Source organism: Miscanthus floridulus, chromosome 5, assembly GCF_019320115.1.
Source record: "Miscanthus floridulus cultivar M001 chromosome 5, ASM1932011v1, whole genome shotgun sequence".
NCBI classification, from domain to species: domain Eukaryota; kingdom Viridiplantae; phylum Streptophyta; class Magnoliopsida; order Poales; family Poaceae; genus Miscanthus; species Miscanthus floridulus.
In genome coordinates, this window is record NC_089584.1 from 4,806,679 (window position 1) to 4,826,708 (window position 20,030).

Genomic DNA, 20,030 nt, shown 5'->3' on the forward strand with positions numbered 1-20,030 from the left:
GCATGTGAGTGAGCATGGACACGACATGTGGCAACGTCGGACTCACCCCTGAGTCCGACGATCGATGTCAGACCGGCGTCTGAGGGTTTTTACCCTCTCTAGACCTTACTGGACCACGTTGGACCCTCCCTGGGTGGAGTCTGATGGCGGGTCCGATGGTCTAGATCCGACCGTGATGATCAGCGCGCGACTGCTTGACCATTGGAGGCAACGGTCAGCTCGTTTGACTGGGACGCATGGCAACATGGGAGTGGCTATGGCCGGGCGTCGGACCTTGCGTTGGATGGTCCGACAGCCCCGTGTAGCCAAGTTCGATGGTCACTTATGTGACCCAACGGCTTTATTTCATGGGGGCTTCTATTTAAGCCCCATGGCCAGCTATAGCTCACCCTATTGGCCATTTTCATTGACATAGCAACCTTATGAGCTAAGACAAAGCCCTCTCACTTATTTTCATCGTTGATTCATCATCTTTATGAGATTAGGAGTAAATCCAAGTGCATTGCTTGAGTGATTGTATCTATAGGCACTTGGTGATTGTGTTTTGCTGTGGGGTTTGTTTATTTCTCTTGGTGGTTGCCGCCACCTAGATGGCTTGGTTTAGTGAGGATCATCGAGTGGAGGGTGGTTATTATCTCCGGCTTTGATTGTGGTGATTGTGAGGGGTTCTTGACCTTTCCCCGTAGGAGAGTCAAAAGGTACTCTGATAGATTGCTCGTACCTTGTGGATCCCCATCTTGTGTTGGCTGCGCGGCACTTGATTATGGGTTAGATGTGTGATGCCTATTAGCGCGTGAACCTCCAAATGGGTGAATTGCTACAATGAGGACGTAACTTGCCGGTAAGCAAGTGAACCTCGGGGATAAATCATTGTGTCATCTTGTCCCGAGGATTTCTTGGTATTCATTGTGATTAATTGATCATCTCTTGCCATGGTGGTATAATTTCACTACCTTACTCTTGTGTTTACCTTCCTAGTGTAGCTAAGCTCTTTAGTGTAATTAGTTTTGAGAGCTAGCTTGTGTCTTGTCTAGTGGTTAGTGAGGCTCTTTAGTTAGTCTTTGAGAGCTCACTAACTTAGTGATTGTGACTTAGCCTCTTGTGTGACATAGAGATCATAGACAACTAGAATTGTGGATAGGAGACTTGCATTTTGAGTAGGCTAGCGTAATACTCGCTTCACTTCTTAATTGTCTAACCACCTTGCTTAAGTGTTGTTGTAGAATTTTTTTATAGGCTATTCACCTCCCTCTAGCCTTTAGGACCTTTCACCAGTAAAACCTATAAATGCCTAACTTGTTTATCCTAATTTTGTTAGGACAGTAAAACCTACAAATTTCATAAACTTGCTTATAATAATGACATCTTATGTTAATTATATTTAGGTGCTAAGTTGCAAGTCAATTGATTCTATTTTATTCTCATGCTTACCTACTTGATTCTATTTGAGTAATATGCATCGTAGGCCCTTGAACTTGTCTTGGGGTGCCACTTAGGTCCACAAACTCTTAAATCGTATTTCTGGCACCATAATATTGTTTAAGTATGCCACTTAGGTCCATAACCCATCGGAACAACATTTTGGCCAACGTGGCGTAGACAGCGTGGTGCTGACTATGTCCAAGCGCACGTGAGCCGCGTGTGAGCCTAGTTTGGGGCGTGAGCCTAGTTTTCAACTGGCCAGTACGGTGGCGGCCATTGCTGGAGGCGAAACCTCGACGACAAACACAGAGAAGGGCCTACATGCCATGATTCATCTTGGTAAAATCACGGGATGAAAGAGGAGATGAAAGCAAGCTCACCATGGGGCTTCTTGCGGTAGGAGGTGGCTTCGAAGACGGTGTACGGCTCGGTGAGCGGACGACAACTCACGCCCTGTACTTTTCTCCTGTACTTTTCAAAGACGGCGAACGGCGTATGGCTCGGCGAGCATCCGAGCACCATTATGGCGTGTGCTCGCACTGCTGCTGCTGTGCTTGTCTCGCTGCGCGCTACCACTGTGTCGCTGGCTCGCTGCCATGCTACTGCCCTGCCGTCCACCGCGACTTTGCTGAGCTACGCCACGTGTGCGTTCACACCCACCCGAGGCAGCGCCCTTTGTCCAACCGAGTCACGATGACCCATCAATGCCTGGCTTGCCTGCTCGCAAGTGGACGCCCTGCTCTGGCCATTATTGGCCTTAACCGAGCCGGAGTAGTCGACGCCATCTCTACCGGGTGTAGCTTAGAAAAACTACACCTCTTCGCCTTTCAAATTCGCGCTGCCCCAAGCCTCCCGATCCAATTCCTCGCACCAGAGAGTATCCATGAAAGTTGCCTAGCCATCCAAACCACGTCAAGCCTCAGGCGTTCACTGTCCCCGGCCAATTTTGGAGTTTTCGAGCCGCTGGTCATCTCGCCGCCGAAATAGAGCATCCTTGGGGGTAAGCCTCTACGGTGAGGCTTCTCGTTGCGGCGGAGCTTCTCGCTGCCCTCCGTCGACCGTCAGCGTCTGCGGCTGAGGGCCATGTCGATGCTCGGCACCCTCAGCCTCGCCGGCAGCGCCCGTCACTCCGGCTCGTGCAGGCACGTGATGCTGTCGGTGGAGGAGATGATGAAGGGCGACAATGACCACGCCCTTGAAGCTCCGCACGCCGACGCTGATGGCACCCAACGAGCCTGAGGTGATCAACGTGTGGGAGCTCATGGCGGGGCTCGAGGACGACGTGCCGACGCCGCGCCACGTACAAGAGTCTGCCACTCGATGAGTCACCATAGGAGTTTGCCTTGGAGGCGCCGCCGCTGCCGAAGTGGATGCAGGCCGACATGGACATGCCCGTCGCCTTGGTGTCGCCCCTGTGGCCACCGGGAGGCGAGCGGAAGGCTGTGGTGTACTTCATGTGCCTCCGTGGTGTGCGCAAGACGTTCTTGGACTACCACGCCGTGCGCAGCATCCTACGCAGCTATGGCGTGCGCCTAGGTGAGCGCGACATCTCCATGCATGCCGTCTTCAAGGCCGAGCTCGTGGAGCTCCTCGGGCCCCGGCTTCGTAGGCGCCGTGCTCCCGCTCGTGTTCGTCGATGGCCAGTGCCTCGACGGCCAGTGCCGAGGATGTGCACTTCCTACACAAGGCGGGCGAGCTCGGGTACATGGAGGCGTGCGCCGCCTGCGGCGATGTCCGGTTCGTGCCATGAGAGAGAAGGAAAGGTCTATTTCTTTAATAAGAAAACATGTGGTTCACGTGCGCTTGCGCCACGCTGTCTAAGCCACGGTGGCCAAATTTGGCTTAAACTGAATTTTGAATTTGGGATATTTTAAATTAAAAGTAGAAAAGTAGAAAACGGTTGGAAAAATATCTAAACCGTTTTTGTTCTGATTTTGAATTTGGTGTTTTGAATTTCGAACCGAATTCGAATTTGTCCGAAAATACGAATTCGGTCGGATTAAATATAGAAAACGATGCGGTTCGGTATGGGATATTTTCGTACCATTTTCATCCCTAACTGTACCCCCTCTCTGTCTCTATCTGCCATCGCTTTCGTAGTTTGGTGCCTGGCTGCTATAAGCAGGCCATAAATGATGTCACCCAAGGGTCCTCCTTCATGTGTTTACCCTTTGTCTAGGGTTGAGTATTCTTTTTAGCATCTTACTTTTGATGGTAGGCTTTGTAACTACACTACTCTCAAAGTAAATATGTTCCACATGAAACAACATGGAGGTATCCTCTACCCAAGGTTCTGGGATTCGGCCCAAATGGACCGAATTTCACCGAAATTCATCCATTTCGGTCCGACCCGAGATAAAAGTAAACCGGTCACAAATTTTTGGCCCAATTCAAATTTCCAGTCAGTTTCATGGTCCAACAAGAGCCCATGAACATTCCTCATGCTGGAAAACGTCGTCACCGTCCCTAGCCAGCGCTGCTTTCTTGCAAGCTGCCGCCAACAGTCGTCATCTCTACTCCTCCCCGTCAGCACCAATGCTCGTGGTTGCTTTCTCGACGTCTGAGCTCATGCCGTGGAAGCTCCTTGATGCCACCAATGTGCCATGGCCACTCCTCGACGCACGCTGTCATCGCATCTAACGCATGGTTGGTGCCACCGACACCACCTACTCCCACCACCGCGTCGTCGCTGCCCTCCCCGCAACCTGCGCGTTCAAGCCGGCTCCACGTGCATCCTCTCGAAGCCACTGCCATGCCTGATTGTTTGGGGAAATTTTGTTCAAATTTTCTCAAATTTCATTCAGTTTTTGACTGGATACCGGTCCAAATTTTCCAAATTTCATCCAATTCGGTGGGCTCCAAATTTTTTTTCAAAAGAATCCCAGAACCTTGCCTCTACCTCATTTTTTAGCTATATCTCAGTAGGTCACTTCATGTGAACTTATAATTTTCTTCGATTTGTTGATAGTATATAATCCTTTGCAGTTGGAACTTTGGTACATGAGTTCCTTTGTTTGCCATTCATAAGACAGTTCTAGATATCGCACAAAGTTTGTCGTGATAAAACGACATCGATTGATGGGTTCACCACAAATTTGACCCATGGGCACCACAATGAATTCACGAGTGCGCTCTTGTACATGCTTCATCTTCCAACTAATCTCCTTAAAATTTTGTGCTCAACGAATCATGGTTACTGCTTTATCATTTTTTCTTTCATTATTCTTCTAGGCCTCTACATTAGTGTTGTATAATCATTCAATTTGTTATGTTTATATTTGATTCCTTTTTACTTTTTCAATGTGACTACTCACTTATTTTTGTGCTCACTTTGTTGCAGCTATCCCGTCTTTCCTATTGGTATATAAATTTGACATTTCACATGTTTTGTCAATAGAACCAGCACAATCATGTACTTATTTTTTTTGTCACTTACTACACAAATCATCAATAATGTAAGTTAAAATATTCTCTAGCTACCCACAGCAAAGCGCGGGGAATTCACCTAGTTGAATATGTGAGCAATGTATTCCTTCCAGACCTTCTCAGAGTAAGAACCTACTCACTCAAGACGCATATATTTTGAGTTCATTGCTTACCTTGCTAATTGTTTTCATGTTTTAATGGATTATTAATATTAAAATAATATTTACTTATTTAACTTGCTTAAATTTTGAATTAATTGCTTACCTTGTTCTTTCGGTGCTCTAATGACTTAGTATTAATATTATCCTTTTAGGAGTAGCTAATTTAATGATGAAATTGTATTTTATTTTTTCCCAGCTCGATGGAATGAACTTAAAGCTCGAGACAACAGGACACAATGAAGGAAACAATAATTGGAATCATGTTTGGGATTTTAAGGATGTTTAGAATTTTAAGGCACTATTCGACAATGACGCGGGACGCAATGAGGATCAAAGTATTGCTTACTATACTACTTTGTTTTCATGGTTTATTAGTAATTAGTGATGTAATATTTTCTTTGAGTAACTAATATGTCCATGTTTTACTTTTTTCCTCTTCAGATGATGGTGGTGGTGGTGGTGGTGGTGGTGAGGCAGGACACACAATGAGGCTCCTCTCCTCACAGAACTTCACAAAGTACTGCTTACTAAACTACTTTGTTTTCATGGTTTAAGGTTTATTAGTAATGTAATATTTTCTTCTAGTAACTAATATGTCCATGTATTACTTTTTTCCTCTTCGGATGATGGTGACAATGGATGGTGATATGATTATTTCTTAATGCAATGATACGCAATACAATTACAAAAAAAAATGCTGATGATGAGTATGATGAGTTTGTGCTGGGTGTGCCATGAGACTATTATTGTATTGTATTGTATTGTGATGTGTTCTATTGTAGAACTTACTTTATATCTTGCTTGTTAACATATAGAGAATTTAGTTTAGAATCTATGAGGCAACACTTTTTTTTACCTGTTCGCTTGGCTGATAAGCCATGACTGAAAGTATTGTTGACTGATTTGTTGTGAGAGAAAAATATTGTTCGTTGGTTGAAAAAGTACGGCTTATAAGCCAAGCGAATAGGGCGTTTATCAACTTTCAATTGTGACGTGCTTTGTTGCAACATTGCTAATAAGACTTACTGTATTTTGATGCATCTTGCTTGATTGATGCTATGAGAGTGACTTGATGCGTATCATCATATCTTGACTATGAGAAGCAGTACAACTATGCTAGTGCAGTAATATCGACAAACAAATCACAAACATCTCTGATGTATCCCCCCAAACAAAACAACAAAAACAACACAACCTATGTGTATGTAAACCAATTAATCTGAACGGCTAACTAATCAGAACATAGCGTTGGCCGGTATGCCCGTCGGCCTTATTGTCCTCCTCCCCGTTTCGTTTTCGTTCTCTATACAACAACCAACTAGTTTACAGGTCGGTCGTTGTCCCTGGTCCAACGTCTCTTGCGTAGAGACGAATTAATCTGTACTGGCTGGCCGGCCGGTCGTGGCCGGCGCTAGAGAAGACGGTGGGTGTTAGCCGAGATGCTTGGTGTCGAGGATGGGCGGGTCGGCAAAGGGCCCGTAGAGCCAGCCCTTGGCGATGTGGCCGTAGGCGGCCTCGGTGAGGTGGATGCCGTCCCAGCTCCAGTGGTTGGAGGGGTCCTGGCACGCGTACGCCCCCGGCTCGCCGCACTTGGACGTCAGGTTGAAGTTGTACTCCCCCACGCCGGGCGCCCCGCAGCAGGCCCGCGGCGTCTGCTTCAACATCCCTGTGCGAAAAAAAGGAAACGCCCATGAGAACATGTGGCTGAAGCCCAAGTTAAAGAGGAGCAGCGGTCGGAGCTACAGGGCTTGGGCCGAAGCCTTGGGCCCCGATGATCGAGCCTGTGGACCTGCCGCACTCGGCGTTCGTCAACTACGAGTACCTACGTACGCATCGTGCATGTGTTTGCTCAAAAAAGAAAAGAAAAAAACTCATCGTGCATGTGTGTCAGTAGTGTGTGTGTGTGGATATAATAAGATTATAATTTGTTTATATGACGAACGTGTAGCAGTCGTTGAACTGAATCTTATGTTTCATTGATGATTCGTTCCTGTTCGAAGCCGGGTTGCACGGATCACGTATTACTCTTTGTCTGCCGTTCGGTGCGGCGATAATGAACGATAGTAGTAAGCTAAGGGCACGTTTGGCAGGACTCTAGCTTCTCTAAAAATGGCTCTGGTTCTGGTTTCTTTGAAGGAGCAGCTTCTCTGGAGGAGCTAAAGCCGTTCTGAAAAACGTTTGGCAAAACGGCTCCTTCGCACTAGACGACGTGAACCCACATCAAGGAGCCGCGCGAAGCTCGTTTTGGAGGCTCCTCCTGCGCAGGCAAAAAATGGCTCCGGCTCTTAACCGGCTCCCCATGCGGAGCCCTTTTCAAAATAGGTGTTTGACACAGCTCCTGCAGGAGCCGGAGCTGAAGTCCCTGTAGGAGCTTGCCAAAGAGACTCTAAGTATGTTGTGCAATTTATATAATGTAGATAGACAGATCGGCGGTATATATACTACACGTACGTCGTGCCTCCTACGCTAAACGTCCAAAGTTGACGATGCGTACGTACCAACGTGGCATCCAAGCCATGTATGTATGACACTGGAGACTATAGTATTTCTTTTTTATTTGAGACGGAGATTATAGTATTTCTGAGTTACAAACGTTCCTGAACATTCAGACCGAATATGCATGTGGTGACGACGGGTGCATAGCTGGGCACGCACCGTTTACTAGCGTTGAGTGTCCTTCACGAAAAGTTGGTCGATGTTCTTGTAACAGTTAAATTGGTGTGTGTGTGTGTGTGTGTGTGTGTGTGTGTGTGTGTGTGTGTGTTTTGGTTTTGTTCTCGGTAGAAGTTGAAGTCGTACCAACTCCATGACTACCACGAAGGGCAAGTTTGGTCAAATCGTTCATGCATGGCCACCGCTTATTGCTGAATGATTAGAGCAGGGATAAGGAACAATTCGATCGAAAAGATCCACCGCTTATGCTGATTGACAGTTGGCATTATTCCAGTTGCCTTGCCCCACAGTTCAATTTGTATACTCCTAGCGTTACTGTACGGTAACCTGCTGTGTGTTGGCTGGGGTTCTAGTTAGGCTTCTACTAGCTAGGAAAGTACGAGTAGTACGCTATCCAGGAAAGGTCCACGGCTTCCACATCACATGGGGGGCCAGGACGCATATGCAACTAGCTAATTATATATGCTGTGTCGTCCGCGTCGTGGTTGCTTTCTCGCTGAGTTGTTTTGATTTCCAGGAATTTTTAATTAGTCGTCTACCTATGGAGTATTTATTTAATTTAATTAAGCGCTCACACAGCTACCTAACTCATCTCTGAATTGTCTTATTCTCAGCCAAAGGTCGTATCCTCCCTTTTTTTCCCCCTTTAGGGTGTGTTTAGGTGGGGAATTGAAAATTTTTAGGTGTCAGATCGGATGTGTCGGAAGGATGTCAGGAGGGGGTTTTTGGATACTAATAAAAAACAAATTACAGAACCATGCATGTGTCCAAACATGCTCTTTTACCGTAGAAGGCAAAAAAAAAAAAAATTGGAAACAAAACGGGGCCTTAATAAAAAGATACGTATCTTTTTTCAAAGCGAACCAACGAAACGGTCACGGTGTTTTAAATCTTTTTCCTAAAAACAAAAGGGACGTGGACTGGTGGTGGTCCCACGTGTCAGCGCCCGTCCACGTTGCCGTAACGAACCCAGCTACCAAGCTCGCTGCGACAACCTTAGACGCAAACTGCCGTGACCACAGACGGGGCCACCGGAGACGCCGACATCGATCAGGAGATCGAGGGCGATGGGAATGGACAATGGAGCATGCGCGGAGACTCACCGTATTTCTCGGCGTGGAGGACGAACTGGATGGCAGGCGTGTAGTAGTCGGCGTACACGATGCGCACCCCCGGATGCTTCCCCCGGAGCTCCTCGACCTTGCGGCGCAGCGCGGCGTTGTGCACCCACGACAGCGTGTTGAGGTCCCTGATGCACCCGCTGCGGCCGCCGTAGCCGTCGGCCTGCTTCCGGAAGATGGAGAGGTAGACGGGGAAGCACCCGATGGGGAGCACCCCGGGCACCACCAGGTCCACGGCGCCCTCCGCGATGAGCTTCTCCACCCCCTTCCCGATGGACTCCACCACGTGGGGCACGAAGTCGTGCGCCTCGGCGATGGGGCGGAACGCGAACAGCGGCGAGTTGTAGTCGTTCCCGCCGAACTCGCCCACGATGAACAGAGACCGACGGAACAGCTCCCGGCACTCCTCCGGGGAGCTGCAGAGCTTGGGCTTCATGTCCTGGAACCACTGGATCTGCGTGTGCAGGGAGCCTGAGTTCCAGACTGTCTGACCCAGCCCGCGCTCCACGAAGAAAGGCGTGTCGAGGGACGTCGCGCCCGTGATGGCGAAGTTGGCGCCCCGGTGGAACGTCGCGTTCTTCGCCTTGGATGGCGGCAGCAGCGGCACACCCAGCTCCTGCGCTGCTCGATCGATCGCCGGCCGGGTGCATGCGGAGGAGGACAAGCAAGGAGCCAAGCCATCTATTAGAACGAGTGAGAGTGACCATATATAATGCAACATGTATTTGTATCCATGCGTGCGTACCGATGAAGTCAACGACGAGGCGGCCGTCGGAGCAGCGCCCGGTGGGGTAGCCGAAGTAGTTCATGCCGTAGGGCAGGCGCGCCGTGGCGAGGTAGTCCGGGATGCCGTCCACCACGAGGTTGCCGGCGTCCACCAGGGAGTCCCCGAAGTTGAAGATGGCCGCGTACTCCCGCGCCGCCACGGCCGCCCGCGGTGCCCACACGCATCCCGCCGCGGCGAGGAGGACGAAGACGGCGGAGCACGCCACCGGCAGCCGGCCACCACCCATGACGACGAAGACGATCGATCGATCCAACGGAATCCACGGCACAGTACGGCAAGCGCGTGTTCGTTGCTTGCTGCCTGCGCCTGCTCGCTCGCTCCCGCGTTTAAATCCCCGCGCGGAACGGAGCCGGTCGCCGGGCCCGGGAGTACGGCGGGGCTGCTGGTTAAACTAATCAGGGGGTTTGGTTGCCCTGATTGGTCTGCGAGAAGAGGAGGACGACTGCAACTGCCTTGTTATATTAGCTACTACTTTGATCGGGTCTTTAGGGAGGACGGAGTGGTGGTGGCTAATTAATTAAAATGACACGACGATGCAGTCATGAGCACGACGGCGCGGCTAGAAATGACATAGACTTTCTCAGACTAAAATCGTAGAATGAAACTTCTTAGTTAAGATCATAAAGGCGTACTCCTTCCTTTTCTCTTTTATTAAACTCAGATTGACATGACAAAACTCAGATTGAAATGACATAGACTTTTCTCAGACTAATTAAAAATTGTCAGTCGAAGTATTGGCCAAAGATTTTAAAATTTGAATACTGATATGCGTGTGTGTTATAAGAGAGAACGGAGAGAGTATAATAATTGTACGGCAAAACCGTAGATTTTAACAACAGTATGGTTCTATACTTCTATATAAGCACGCTCGTGTCAAAAGGTGCTCTTACTGCTGGAACGTCCGTACACATGCATGGAGGAATCTACATCTACAGATCTACTCTATCGGGCTGGCGATCGAGGAGCAGGAACATGCCCCGAATTATTGTCTCGTAGTAGAGCTGACCATCGCACCCACATCAGAGTTGACCTGATGCTTCTTATTAGTTTTTTGGTCTGACAGCCAGGGATGTATGTCTCGGCCTTGCATGCGATGGAATGCCACAGGATAAGGCTCTGTTGGCAACACGGGAATTTTTCTCTATTTCTGCGTTTTTCTTGTAAAAATGAAAATTCCTACACAATTCTTGTGAAATTTCTGCGTTCCAAACAGACCTTAAATTGATCCATCACCAACAGTTTTATTAAATTGCCAGCTTGTCTTGATTCGATAACATTTTGCATCTCTACGAGTACTTGGATTTCCTCAGGAAACAGACGAGCATTTTTCGTTGGAAGGTTCGTACTTGTAGGCGTAGCCGACGAACGATAGATCTCAGACTTTCAGTGCATGTACGTGTACTTGCGCATCCGTTCCGGGCCCGGGGCCGGAGCAAGTTGCCGATCGAGTTCATGTCGCGACCCGTAGGAGACTACTGTAGACTAGTACACTAGTATAGTACGCGGACGAAGTGGCGAGCTCTGGATCACATGCGCGGCCGCCGGCCGGCAGCCAATGGAATGGAAGCGAGGGCGAGCGGCAGGGCGGCATCGATCGCCGTCGCCCGTCGCCCGTCGCCGCCGAGAAGAGGTCCGCCCAGGATTGATCGATGAGCAGGACGGAGGCCCGCCGCCCGCCGGTACGGTGGTTGCGCCGTTGCTGTCACGGATGACGACGCCTGCTCCGAGCTGGACATATGCAACAGGGATCGATCGATGTGTTCCATGATGGCTGGGTGGCAAGATTAGGATCGCAGCTCCTTGATGCATTGACCCTGAGGAGCAGCTAGCGGCTGCTTAGCTCATGGAATCCTCTGTATTTTATTCTATCGTCTGTATTTCTGCACGACCTGTATTGGTGCCTCTGAACATTCTCCGTTTCTGCAGTCTGCGCAGGGCACGGCTTGGAAGGAGTGGCAGGCCATGTGGCCGTGCAAATTGAGAGAGAGAGAGAGAGACATCGTCGTGCTAGAGCCAGTGATGATATATGGATATAGATAGATAGATATAAAGACAACTTAAACAAAAGGTTCTGGGATTCAGAACAAGGGCATGATCGAGCTACTTCTGCCTCGTTCACCCCGGCCGATCCAACTGCCGAGCGTTACAGTCTAACAGACAACAAGTATCCGTGCGTTTGCGTGTAGGTACAGTGGTACGTAGCCCAGTTCAGCTCCATCTACAGCGCTCTGTTCCTGCCGGCAGGGGCCGGGGCATGCCATGTCTACGAAGTGCGAGCCTGATGAATGCCAACCATTCATGCCTGCCCGTCGTTCGTCCCCCTGCGTGCGCAGCCGAGTAGCTAGACGACGTGCACACCATCCTCCAGTCGACCAGTCCACGGCTGCAAGCACCCGTACGCTTCGAAAGGTAGAAGCACAAAGTAGCCTTGCATTCCTGGGCATGCTAAGCTCTAGACGTGTCCTGGATGGATGCCGTCATGCCCATGCCATGCCATGCCAGCCAAAGTAATAGCCACAGCTACAAACAGATGGGAGGGTCGAGCTCAGTCCGTCTGTTGCATTCATCAGCATGCGTGTTAAAAACGGATTAGCCTAGTAGCTCACATCGTTCAATTCAATCAGTGGCGGTGGTTGCCAATATTGCCAACGATCGGTCGACCTTCACTGCACCTGCCCTCCCTCGCTCTGATGCCCTCCCCTTGGTAGGTTCTGTAACGTTCTTGGCGCGGAGTACACGATCATGAGAACGATTGATCGATCGATACTATATATATATCAAAACTCGCCGATGCGTAGCGTGTGCGGGTAGGCTGGTGACCTCGCCGTAGCCCTGTTTGCCTGCCCTTAAATAACTCGCATGATTGCAGCGCGCTGCCGCTGCCATTCAGCAATCAAGCTGTGCAGTGCAGCCTGTGCGTCGTCGATCGTCGTTGAGGAATCGACTTCAGCAACTATTCAAGCCCCGGTTGCGTGTGTGCCGTTCGCTTGTGCAGATGCGGACGAAACAGGCGTAGGCGATGGTCCCTGCGAACTTGCATCCAATGAAAAATCTTCAGTTCTGCAACGGCGACAATGAAAGAAGGACGACAAAAAGAAACTGCCGCAAGATTGTTCCAAAAAGCAGCCTGTTTGTTTGGCTGTGGCTTATCGTAAACGATTGTAAATTTTCAACCGGAACAGTATTTTTCTCTCACACAAACCAGCCAGCAGTACTTCTTCACGAACCAGCAACGATACGAACCAGCCAACCGAACAGGCTGAATGACGACATTGGGCTGATTGCGCTGTGCACTGTGCACTGTGCAGTGCTTCTCCTGTCGCTGTCAAGACGAAAGATCAGAGGGCGTGCTCGCATTGCATGGCTGCAACGACAGCCGCAAGCATCGACTCCTCTGTCACTCACTGTGCAGTTGCGTTCTCGTCGGGAGGTCGGTCCCTGCTTCGTTCCGGTATTTCTTGCGGATGTTTCTGCAGAAACTGAAATATAGGAGTACTATACACGTAGAGTAGAGATGTTGCCATCAGTGGCAGACTGGCAGTGGCAGACGGTGTCGTACCGAACATTGCAGCCGCGCATGCTAATTTCCACAGAAGTATTGGTCATATATATACTAGGATAAAAAAAAAAAGCATTGGTCATTTGGACAGGTGACTTGTTGTGAAACTTCCAAAGATGCAATTTGATACAAGTCGTCCTCGAAGGTTAGAAGATGATTAGTCCAAGTGTGGCAGGTAGGTAGCCCGAGATGCATGGAACCATGACGTGGTAGACTGGTGGTAGGTTGGCAGCACGGTGTGCTACGCCATTTGACCGGGACAAGCAAGGTCATATAATGCATGTGTGTGTATGTGTATGCATGTCCATGTCCATCGATCCCTGGTTCCATGTGATCCGAGTTTCCGCCACTACGCTCGGTAGTCGGTAGGCGCTATTGGAGCTTGCTTGTGCATGATAAACAACAAGCATGTGCAGCTACTCTGTTTTTTTTTTTTTTTTTTTTTTTTTTTTTGCCTAAATGGAAATGGATCGATGGTGCCAGCAGCATGGCCGAGGGCCATAGCGGCCGGGAAAGGCTTGGGATCTGCCATAGGCATTGCCCTTTTCAATATGCATGGCCTGGTTTGGGTTCCCTTGGGCTGGACCAGGTTTTTTCTTTTGTTCAGCCCATGGGCTGCACCAGGAGTATATCTTAGGGTCTCTGTATGTTAGTTAACAATAGGCGTTCCACTCAAAAAAAAAAAAAAGGGCTAACAATAGGCGTTTCTAAAAAAAAAGATAACAATAGGCTATTTCTTATAAATTGTGTTATAAGTTGTTTTTAATAGTAACGAGCGATGTTATACATATATTATAAAAAATAAAGATCCATATACAGATGTTTATGTAAAATTAATTATTTACAAACAAATTTGTATGGGAACACATTGTGTCTTGTCTAAACAATTTATACAAAGGAATCTATATAGACAAGTTTGTTTGAACAAAATTCTAATGAACAAATTTATATACATGCATTTATATAACCAAAAATATGCATAAATTTATATTAAGAAGAGATTGCATACACAAATTTATACACTCTTTTTATACATTATGTATTCAAGTCCAATGGCCTTGTACACTACGGTAGAAACTTCTGCCAATACATATACATTTTTCTTACCTATGGTAGAACTAGTCCTTGTACTAGTGGGAACACATATATGTCCCTGTAAGATATCAAATAGCTACGCGTATCCCCGTGAACCTTGTTGCATAGATGATGAAAGGCATATAGGGATACATGAGTGGAAGGAGCAGCTAGCCATGTGAAGCCATTCTACCAGGAACGACGATCGGCCTCCCATTCTCCGTGACTTCCTCCGTGTCAATGTCGAAGACGACTCAACCAAAGCCGAGGCCAAGCAATGCTGGGAATTAACTGCTGAACAAACCCAGTTAAGACATGAGATGATTATATGTGCACATCTGTACTCTTACTAACTACTCTACTATTACGGGTCAGTCAATTGTAGTAGTAAATAAATATCATATATCAGTAGTGGCACGACTTCTCGAGTGAGGCTTGTTGATTAGAAGAATGATAACAAGAAAACAAAAGACATCACTCGAAGCATTCTACTCATTGGGCATTGAATATGTGAGCAATGTATTGCTTGCAAATCTTTTCAGGGTAATAACCTACCCACTCAAGACGCATATATTATAACTTGCTTAAATTTTGAATTAATTGCTTTCCTTGTTTTTTCATGGTCTAATGGCTTAGTATTAATATTATCTTTTTAAGAGTAGCTAATTTAATGATGAAATTGTATTTTATTTTTTCCTAGCTTGATGGAATGAGCTTAAAGCCCATGACAACTGTTGCAACTAGATTGCTAACAGACTAAGGGGTAGAGAGAAGAGGGAGCACAGTGGAGGCTTTGCAAGTGAGAGTGGGAGGGAGAAAGCGCCATTTGCCCTCATGCCCCTGTGCACTATATATAGACAATAGCCTATTACAAATGACCCTTTGTAGGGGTGGATTTAGATGCCACTACCACTAGTTGGCTCCCTTCTAGGGGGAAACTTGGCCTATATGCCATATAGATTTATATAAGAAAATTTATATTCACAAATTCATAATAATAGAAAAAATCTATACAAAGGTTTGTATAAACAATTTGAAACAAAATTCGAAGTCCCTTTTTATGGTATTTATTCATTTGGATTTCACGATGTTTACTTAAAGCATTTACAGAGAGAAACATCTAGCTAGACTGGGTTGTAACACCACGTCTATAAGAAATATGCCATGTGCAGGTACTGTAGAGCTGACAGTAAATGCAACCAAAATATTTATGCGATGATATGGTTAACATGATGTTTTCTTCTAGAATAGAGCGAATCATGTTTACACATACCATGACCCATGACTTGGAAGTGAGTGAATCATCCATGACATTTTGAAGGCCCTATTGATCGATCTAAATTTTCATTGATTCTTGTTCTAGGGCATAAGTGTTCCCTCTTCATATATTTGATAGTAATTGCCAACAATGACCATGCTCATACATTGGAAACTAGGTTGAGAGACTGATACTCAATGTTAGTTCCAAAAGTTTAAAATCAAAGCAACTTTACATATGCTCCCCCTTTTCTACAAAGTATAGGTCGCTTTAACTATTTACCAAGTAAAAGTTATCTAGATCTGACCAACTTTATAGAAAAATATATCAATATCTTATATTATCGAATTAATTTCATTAAATGAATCGTAAAATATGTCATGATAGTATATTTGTTTGTTTTCTTGTTGCTAATATATTTTTCTAAAAAAATCCAGAGTTAGAAAAAAGTCTGACTTTTATTTTGCAAGGACAAATTGACTTAGGGCAAACTGGTGTAATCTATAATTTGATGCCATACATTTTATATTTCAGTTTTTATGCCATTTCGAACTTGATATGGTGTGGAGGTACCCTTGGTATGCCAAAAACTACGTTCATTCAGTGATAGCAACACCATGATGCTAGCTTTTACAAATCTAACAAGATGCATGAATAGTTAACAAAAATAGGCAATCATTGCTAGTCAAAGTTGGGGCATTAAACAAGATCCTCAATATCATTTTTTTAGTAAACAGGAGGTGCAAGGCCCCTACTGAAATTTATTGAAAATAAAAGGCTGCAAAGCGCAACCAACAGTTACAAAACAGACAGTAACAGAAACAAGGGGAGTAAAGAATTAGGAAACAAAAAATGTGGTGGAGAAAATACTCCACACCAAGAAAAGGAACCAGGCTAAGCAAGATTTGCAATCCATTGATCGATCCTTGGCGAGTAACTTTGCTTTGCTTTGAGCATCAGAAGTCCTCCTTAGTATTTACTAAAAGTGGATTTACCTGTCTGAAAACAAGGTTATTTCGAGCTTTCCAAATCACCCAACACATGAGAATTATGATTTCCATGAAGAAAGGAACTGCCAATTGATTTCTGAAGCTTTGCAGAGTTTGAAAAGGATCCAAATCATGATCAACTTGAACATTTAGCCATGCCCAGCACTGAGTTGCAAAAGGGCAGTGCAGAAAGAGGTGTGTAAGGGTTTCAGCTGGTGAGGTATTGCAAAGAATACAGTTATAGTCTTCTAGTACCATGTTCTTCCTTCTTAATAAATCCCTGGTGCTGATTCTATCTTTCAATATCAACCAGAAGAAAACTTTGTGCTTTCTCTGACATGAGCTTTTCCAAGTCCATTTGAAAGCAGGATGTGGGTGGCAATGGCCACTTAGGTGTCTGTAAGCCCTTTTCACTGAGAAAACCTCTGAATTCCAGATATATGACCAAGTATCTGATGAAGCGTTCAGCACCACTTCATTGAGATCTCCTTGCAAAAGCAGAAGTTGGGCATGGGCCTGAGGAGATAAGGGCAGGTGGAACAGGCCATGCAGAGGAGTTTGAAAATATCCATGACTGAAAGTGATCTGTCTTTTTCTTGGAAAGGATAGCAGCTCTGGATATTTATTAGCAAGGATATCATCCCCCGTAAATCGTCCCAAAGTAAACAAGAATTTCCACTGTTTATCTTTACTTTGGCCAAACCCTTGAACTTGGATAGCAATTTCAGAATGTCCCTCCACCAAAAGGAACCTTTCTTTGATATACCTGGCAAACACCCAGAGCTATAATAGCATTCCCAAATTAGAGAGACCCAAGGCAAGTCTTCTTTGTTGAAAAATTTATGCAAGTGCTTTAATAACAAAGCTTCATTCTGTGTTTTAATATTGATAACTCCCAGTCCACCTTCTTCTTTTGATCTGCAAACCATAGTCCATGCTGCCTTTGGCCTCTGCCTTGCATTGACATCTGACCCTCTCCATAGGCAAAGTTTTCTAAATTTGTCAATTTGGTCAATCACAGTCTGCTGGAGTAGGTAGGTGCTCATGCAGAAAGTTGGAAGGGCAAATACGTCTGAATTTGTTATTTCAAGTCGTCTAGCTTGGCTAAGGAAGGTGGAAGTTGCTGCCAGTCTCCTCTCACACCTATTGACTAAAGGTGTAAAATCAATTACTCTTGGTTTTGTTAGGCTGAGAGGTAGTCCTAAATAGGTGAAGGGTAATTTTCCCACTTCACAGTTGAAAGTTCTGGCCAAGTGATTCATCTTTGCTTCATCTGTGTTGATTGGTATCATCATGGATTTGGAGTAATTCACTTTCAGGCCAGTGGAGTCTCCAAAACTCTGCAAGAGTGCCTTCAGGGCCCATAGTTGCCTTATTAGGGTGTCATCAGCATACTGTATGATTGGAAAGTCATTAGAGCAATTGAGGGGTATTGGCAACTTGATCAAATTCAGATATTTGGCTTTGTTCATGATAGACTGTAGTAGGTCTGCAGCCAACACAAAAAGTAGGGGGACAAAGGGTCCCCTAGATCCTCAATATCTTTCATCCATGTCATCTGGTGTTTGAAAATACATTATTGCATAGAATGCTGTCACATAACATTTACATTATTAGATCAGTTAGTACGTGTGTGTGGAGTGAAAAAACGAAAATAGCAAGATACTCCTATCTTTTATGCATGTTGCTTTTCTATTTTAAAAATGACGTGGATAAACTTTTTTTTCAGTCTAACCCATTAGCAGTTGAATAGAAGGAAAAAAATTACAAAATATACAGGACCTTACGACATCCTGAGCAGTAGAAACTCCGGTGACTCATCGGCGTGAGCCCCAAGCGGCCGAGCCATGCGCGCGGCAGAAAGACCCGCGAGCCGCTCCTGATGGAGGCGCCTAGCTCCCCGACGAGGTTGAGTCGAGGTGGACGTCGTCGGGCTTGACGTCGCGATGAACCGCGCCGCCGGTCAGGAGTCAGGACTTGGGGCTGGCTATGCCCGGCGAGCGCCTGGCGAGCTGCGTGGCCTGGGGCTCCAGAACGGGCGCTCTGCATGCATTGCGCAGCCCTGTGCCACTGGCCGCCGAGCTACGGGCGCCAGCGGCGAGCTCCACCACTGTGCGGCATGGGTGCATGGCAACTGGCAACACCGACCCCAGGGCTCCACCGTCGTCGTCCGTCGACATCTCCATTGATCTCCACCATTGGACCCTTGATCTATGTTCTGATCAGGGGCGTCCAACTCTAATATGGTTGGTAGGCCCCTGTCGCACAACACTATAAAGAGAGGTGTGAAGATAGAGCTTTAACTACAAGGTTGACCGAAGCCGCCGTAACCACCCACGGAGAAACACTAATCCGATCAAAGAAAGAGTGCTGCCAGCGACGGGAAGCCGCCACCAACCTCACCGTCGCCTCTGTATCGCCACTGGACCTTGTCTCCACCACGCTGGACTCCACCGCGCCGAGCTCCCTCGACACCGGTGTCCACGAGGCTATGGCGCGACTGCGCCAGGGCGAACTAGAGGAACCATAAGTAAGATGCTTACCCCGATCTATGGTTTAGAGGCACTGTTGTTTCTAACAATGGTACCAGAGCTAAGGTTGCCAGTGTGTAGATCTAGTATAGGGTAAAGCATTGAAAAGAAATCAAAGAAAGAACAAGGGTTCGATCTGTTTCGGGTTGAAACCCTAACCGGGTAAAAGAAAATAGAAAAGAGACCGGGAGGGTGGCGGACGTCAATGATTGCCGGTCACCACCGCCACCGAGCCGGAGGAAAGGTGCCTCACCGCTGTCTTCGCACGGCAAGAAAAGAACATCGGTGTTTGGATCTGAGAAGAGAATAGAAAGGGGTCTCGGCACTCCAAGTCAAACCCTAACCCCAAACCCAAATCGGTTCAACTCTGAAAAGAAAAGAAAGAAGATCCAAAAGAAAAAGAGAAGAGGGGAAAGGACTAGAAACGATTAGAAAATGAAAGAATGAATTAGATCCTTTCGGATCTGAGCAGACAGAAGGGGTTCCCTAACCCTAACCCTAATTGGGTGAAGCAAAGAACAAAAGAAGATAAATTCGGCCTAGAAGAGAATCAAAGCCGAACCCTAAACTCGTGAAGAACCTTTGGGGAACAAGAACAGTGGGTCGGATTTCAAACCCTAACCCTAGATCTAAACCCCAATCCCCAACACCGATTCAGATAAAGAGAAGAAGAATCCAAATTCAAAAGAAGAAGGGGACGGGGAAGAAGAGGAAAGGCACCTACCTCGCCGTGCGTCGGGCTGACCATTCGCCGGTGCGGGAGAAGAAGGCCGAGCCGGGGGAGCTGTTTCGCCCGGGCTCGACCAAGGGGGCGCCATGGCCACGCCGCTCGACGGCGGCGCGCTCACCCGCTGGGGAGCGCGCACGCCGGCGAGGGGGCCGGCGATGGTGCCATGGCTGCCCGCTCCGCCGTTTCGCTAGCTCGGCTGCGCTCTGTCGCTTGCGGGGCTGAGAAAGAGAAAGGAAGAGGAGGAAGGGGAGCCGAACTTGGTCCGGTGGCAGTCTTCCTCACCGGCGTCGACGGCGACC

General features: G+C 47.1%; 1 protein-coding gene across 1 annotated transcript; it reads right to left on the reverse strand.

The window, feature by feature from the left end:
* Window positions 1–6,037: 6,037 nt before the first annotated feature.
* Window positions 6,038–10,030, reverse strand: LOC136449401 (GDSL esterase/lipase At5g45910-like). The gene is made up of 3 exons (XM_066449426.1): window positions 9,549–10,030; window positions 8,786–9,424; window positions 6,038–6,675 (listed from the first exon to the last, which is right to left on the reverse strand). Exons 1-3 carry the CDS (start codon window positions 9,814–9,816, stop codon window positions 6,440–6,442), a joined length of 1,143 nt encoding a protein of 380 aa, XP_066305523.1. The 5' UTR covers window positions 9,817–10,030; the 3' UTR covers window positions 6,038–6,439.
* Window positions 10,031–20,030: the final 10,000 nt, after the last annotated feature.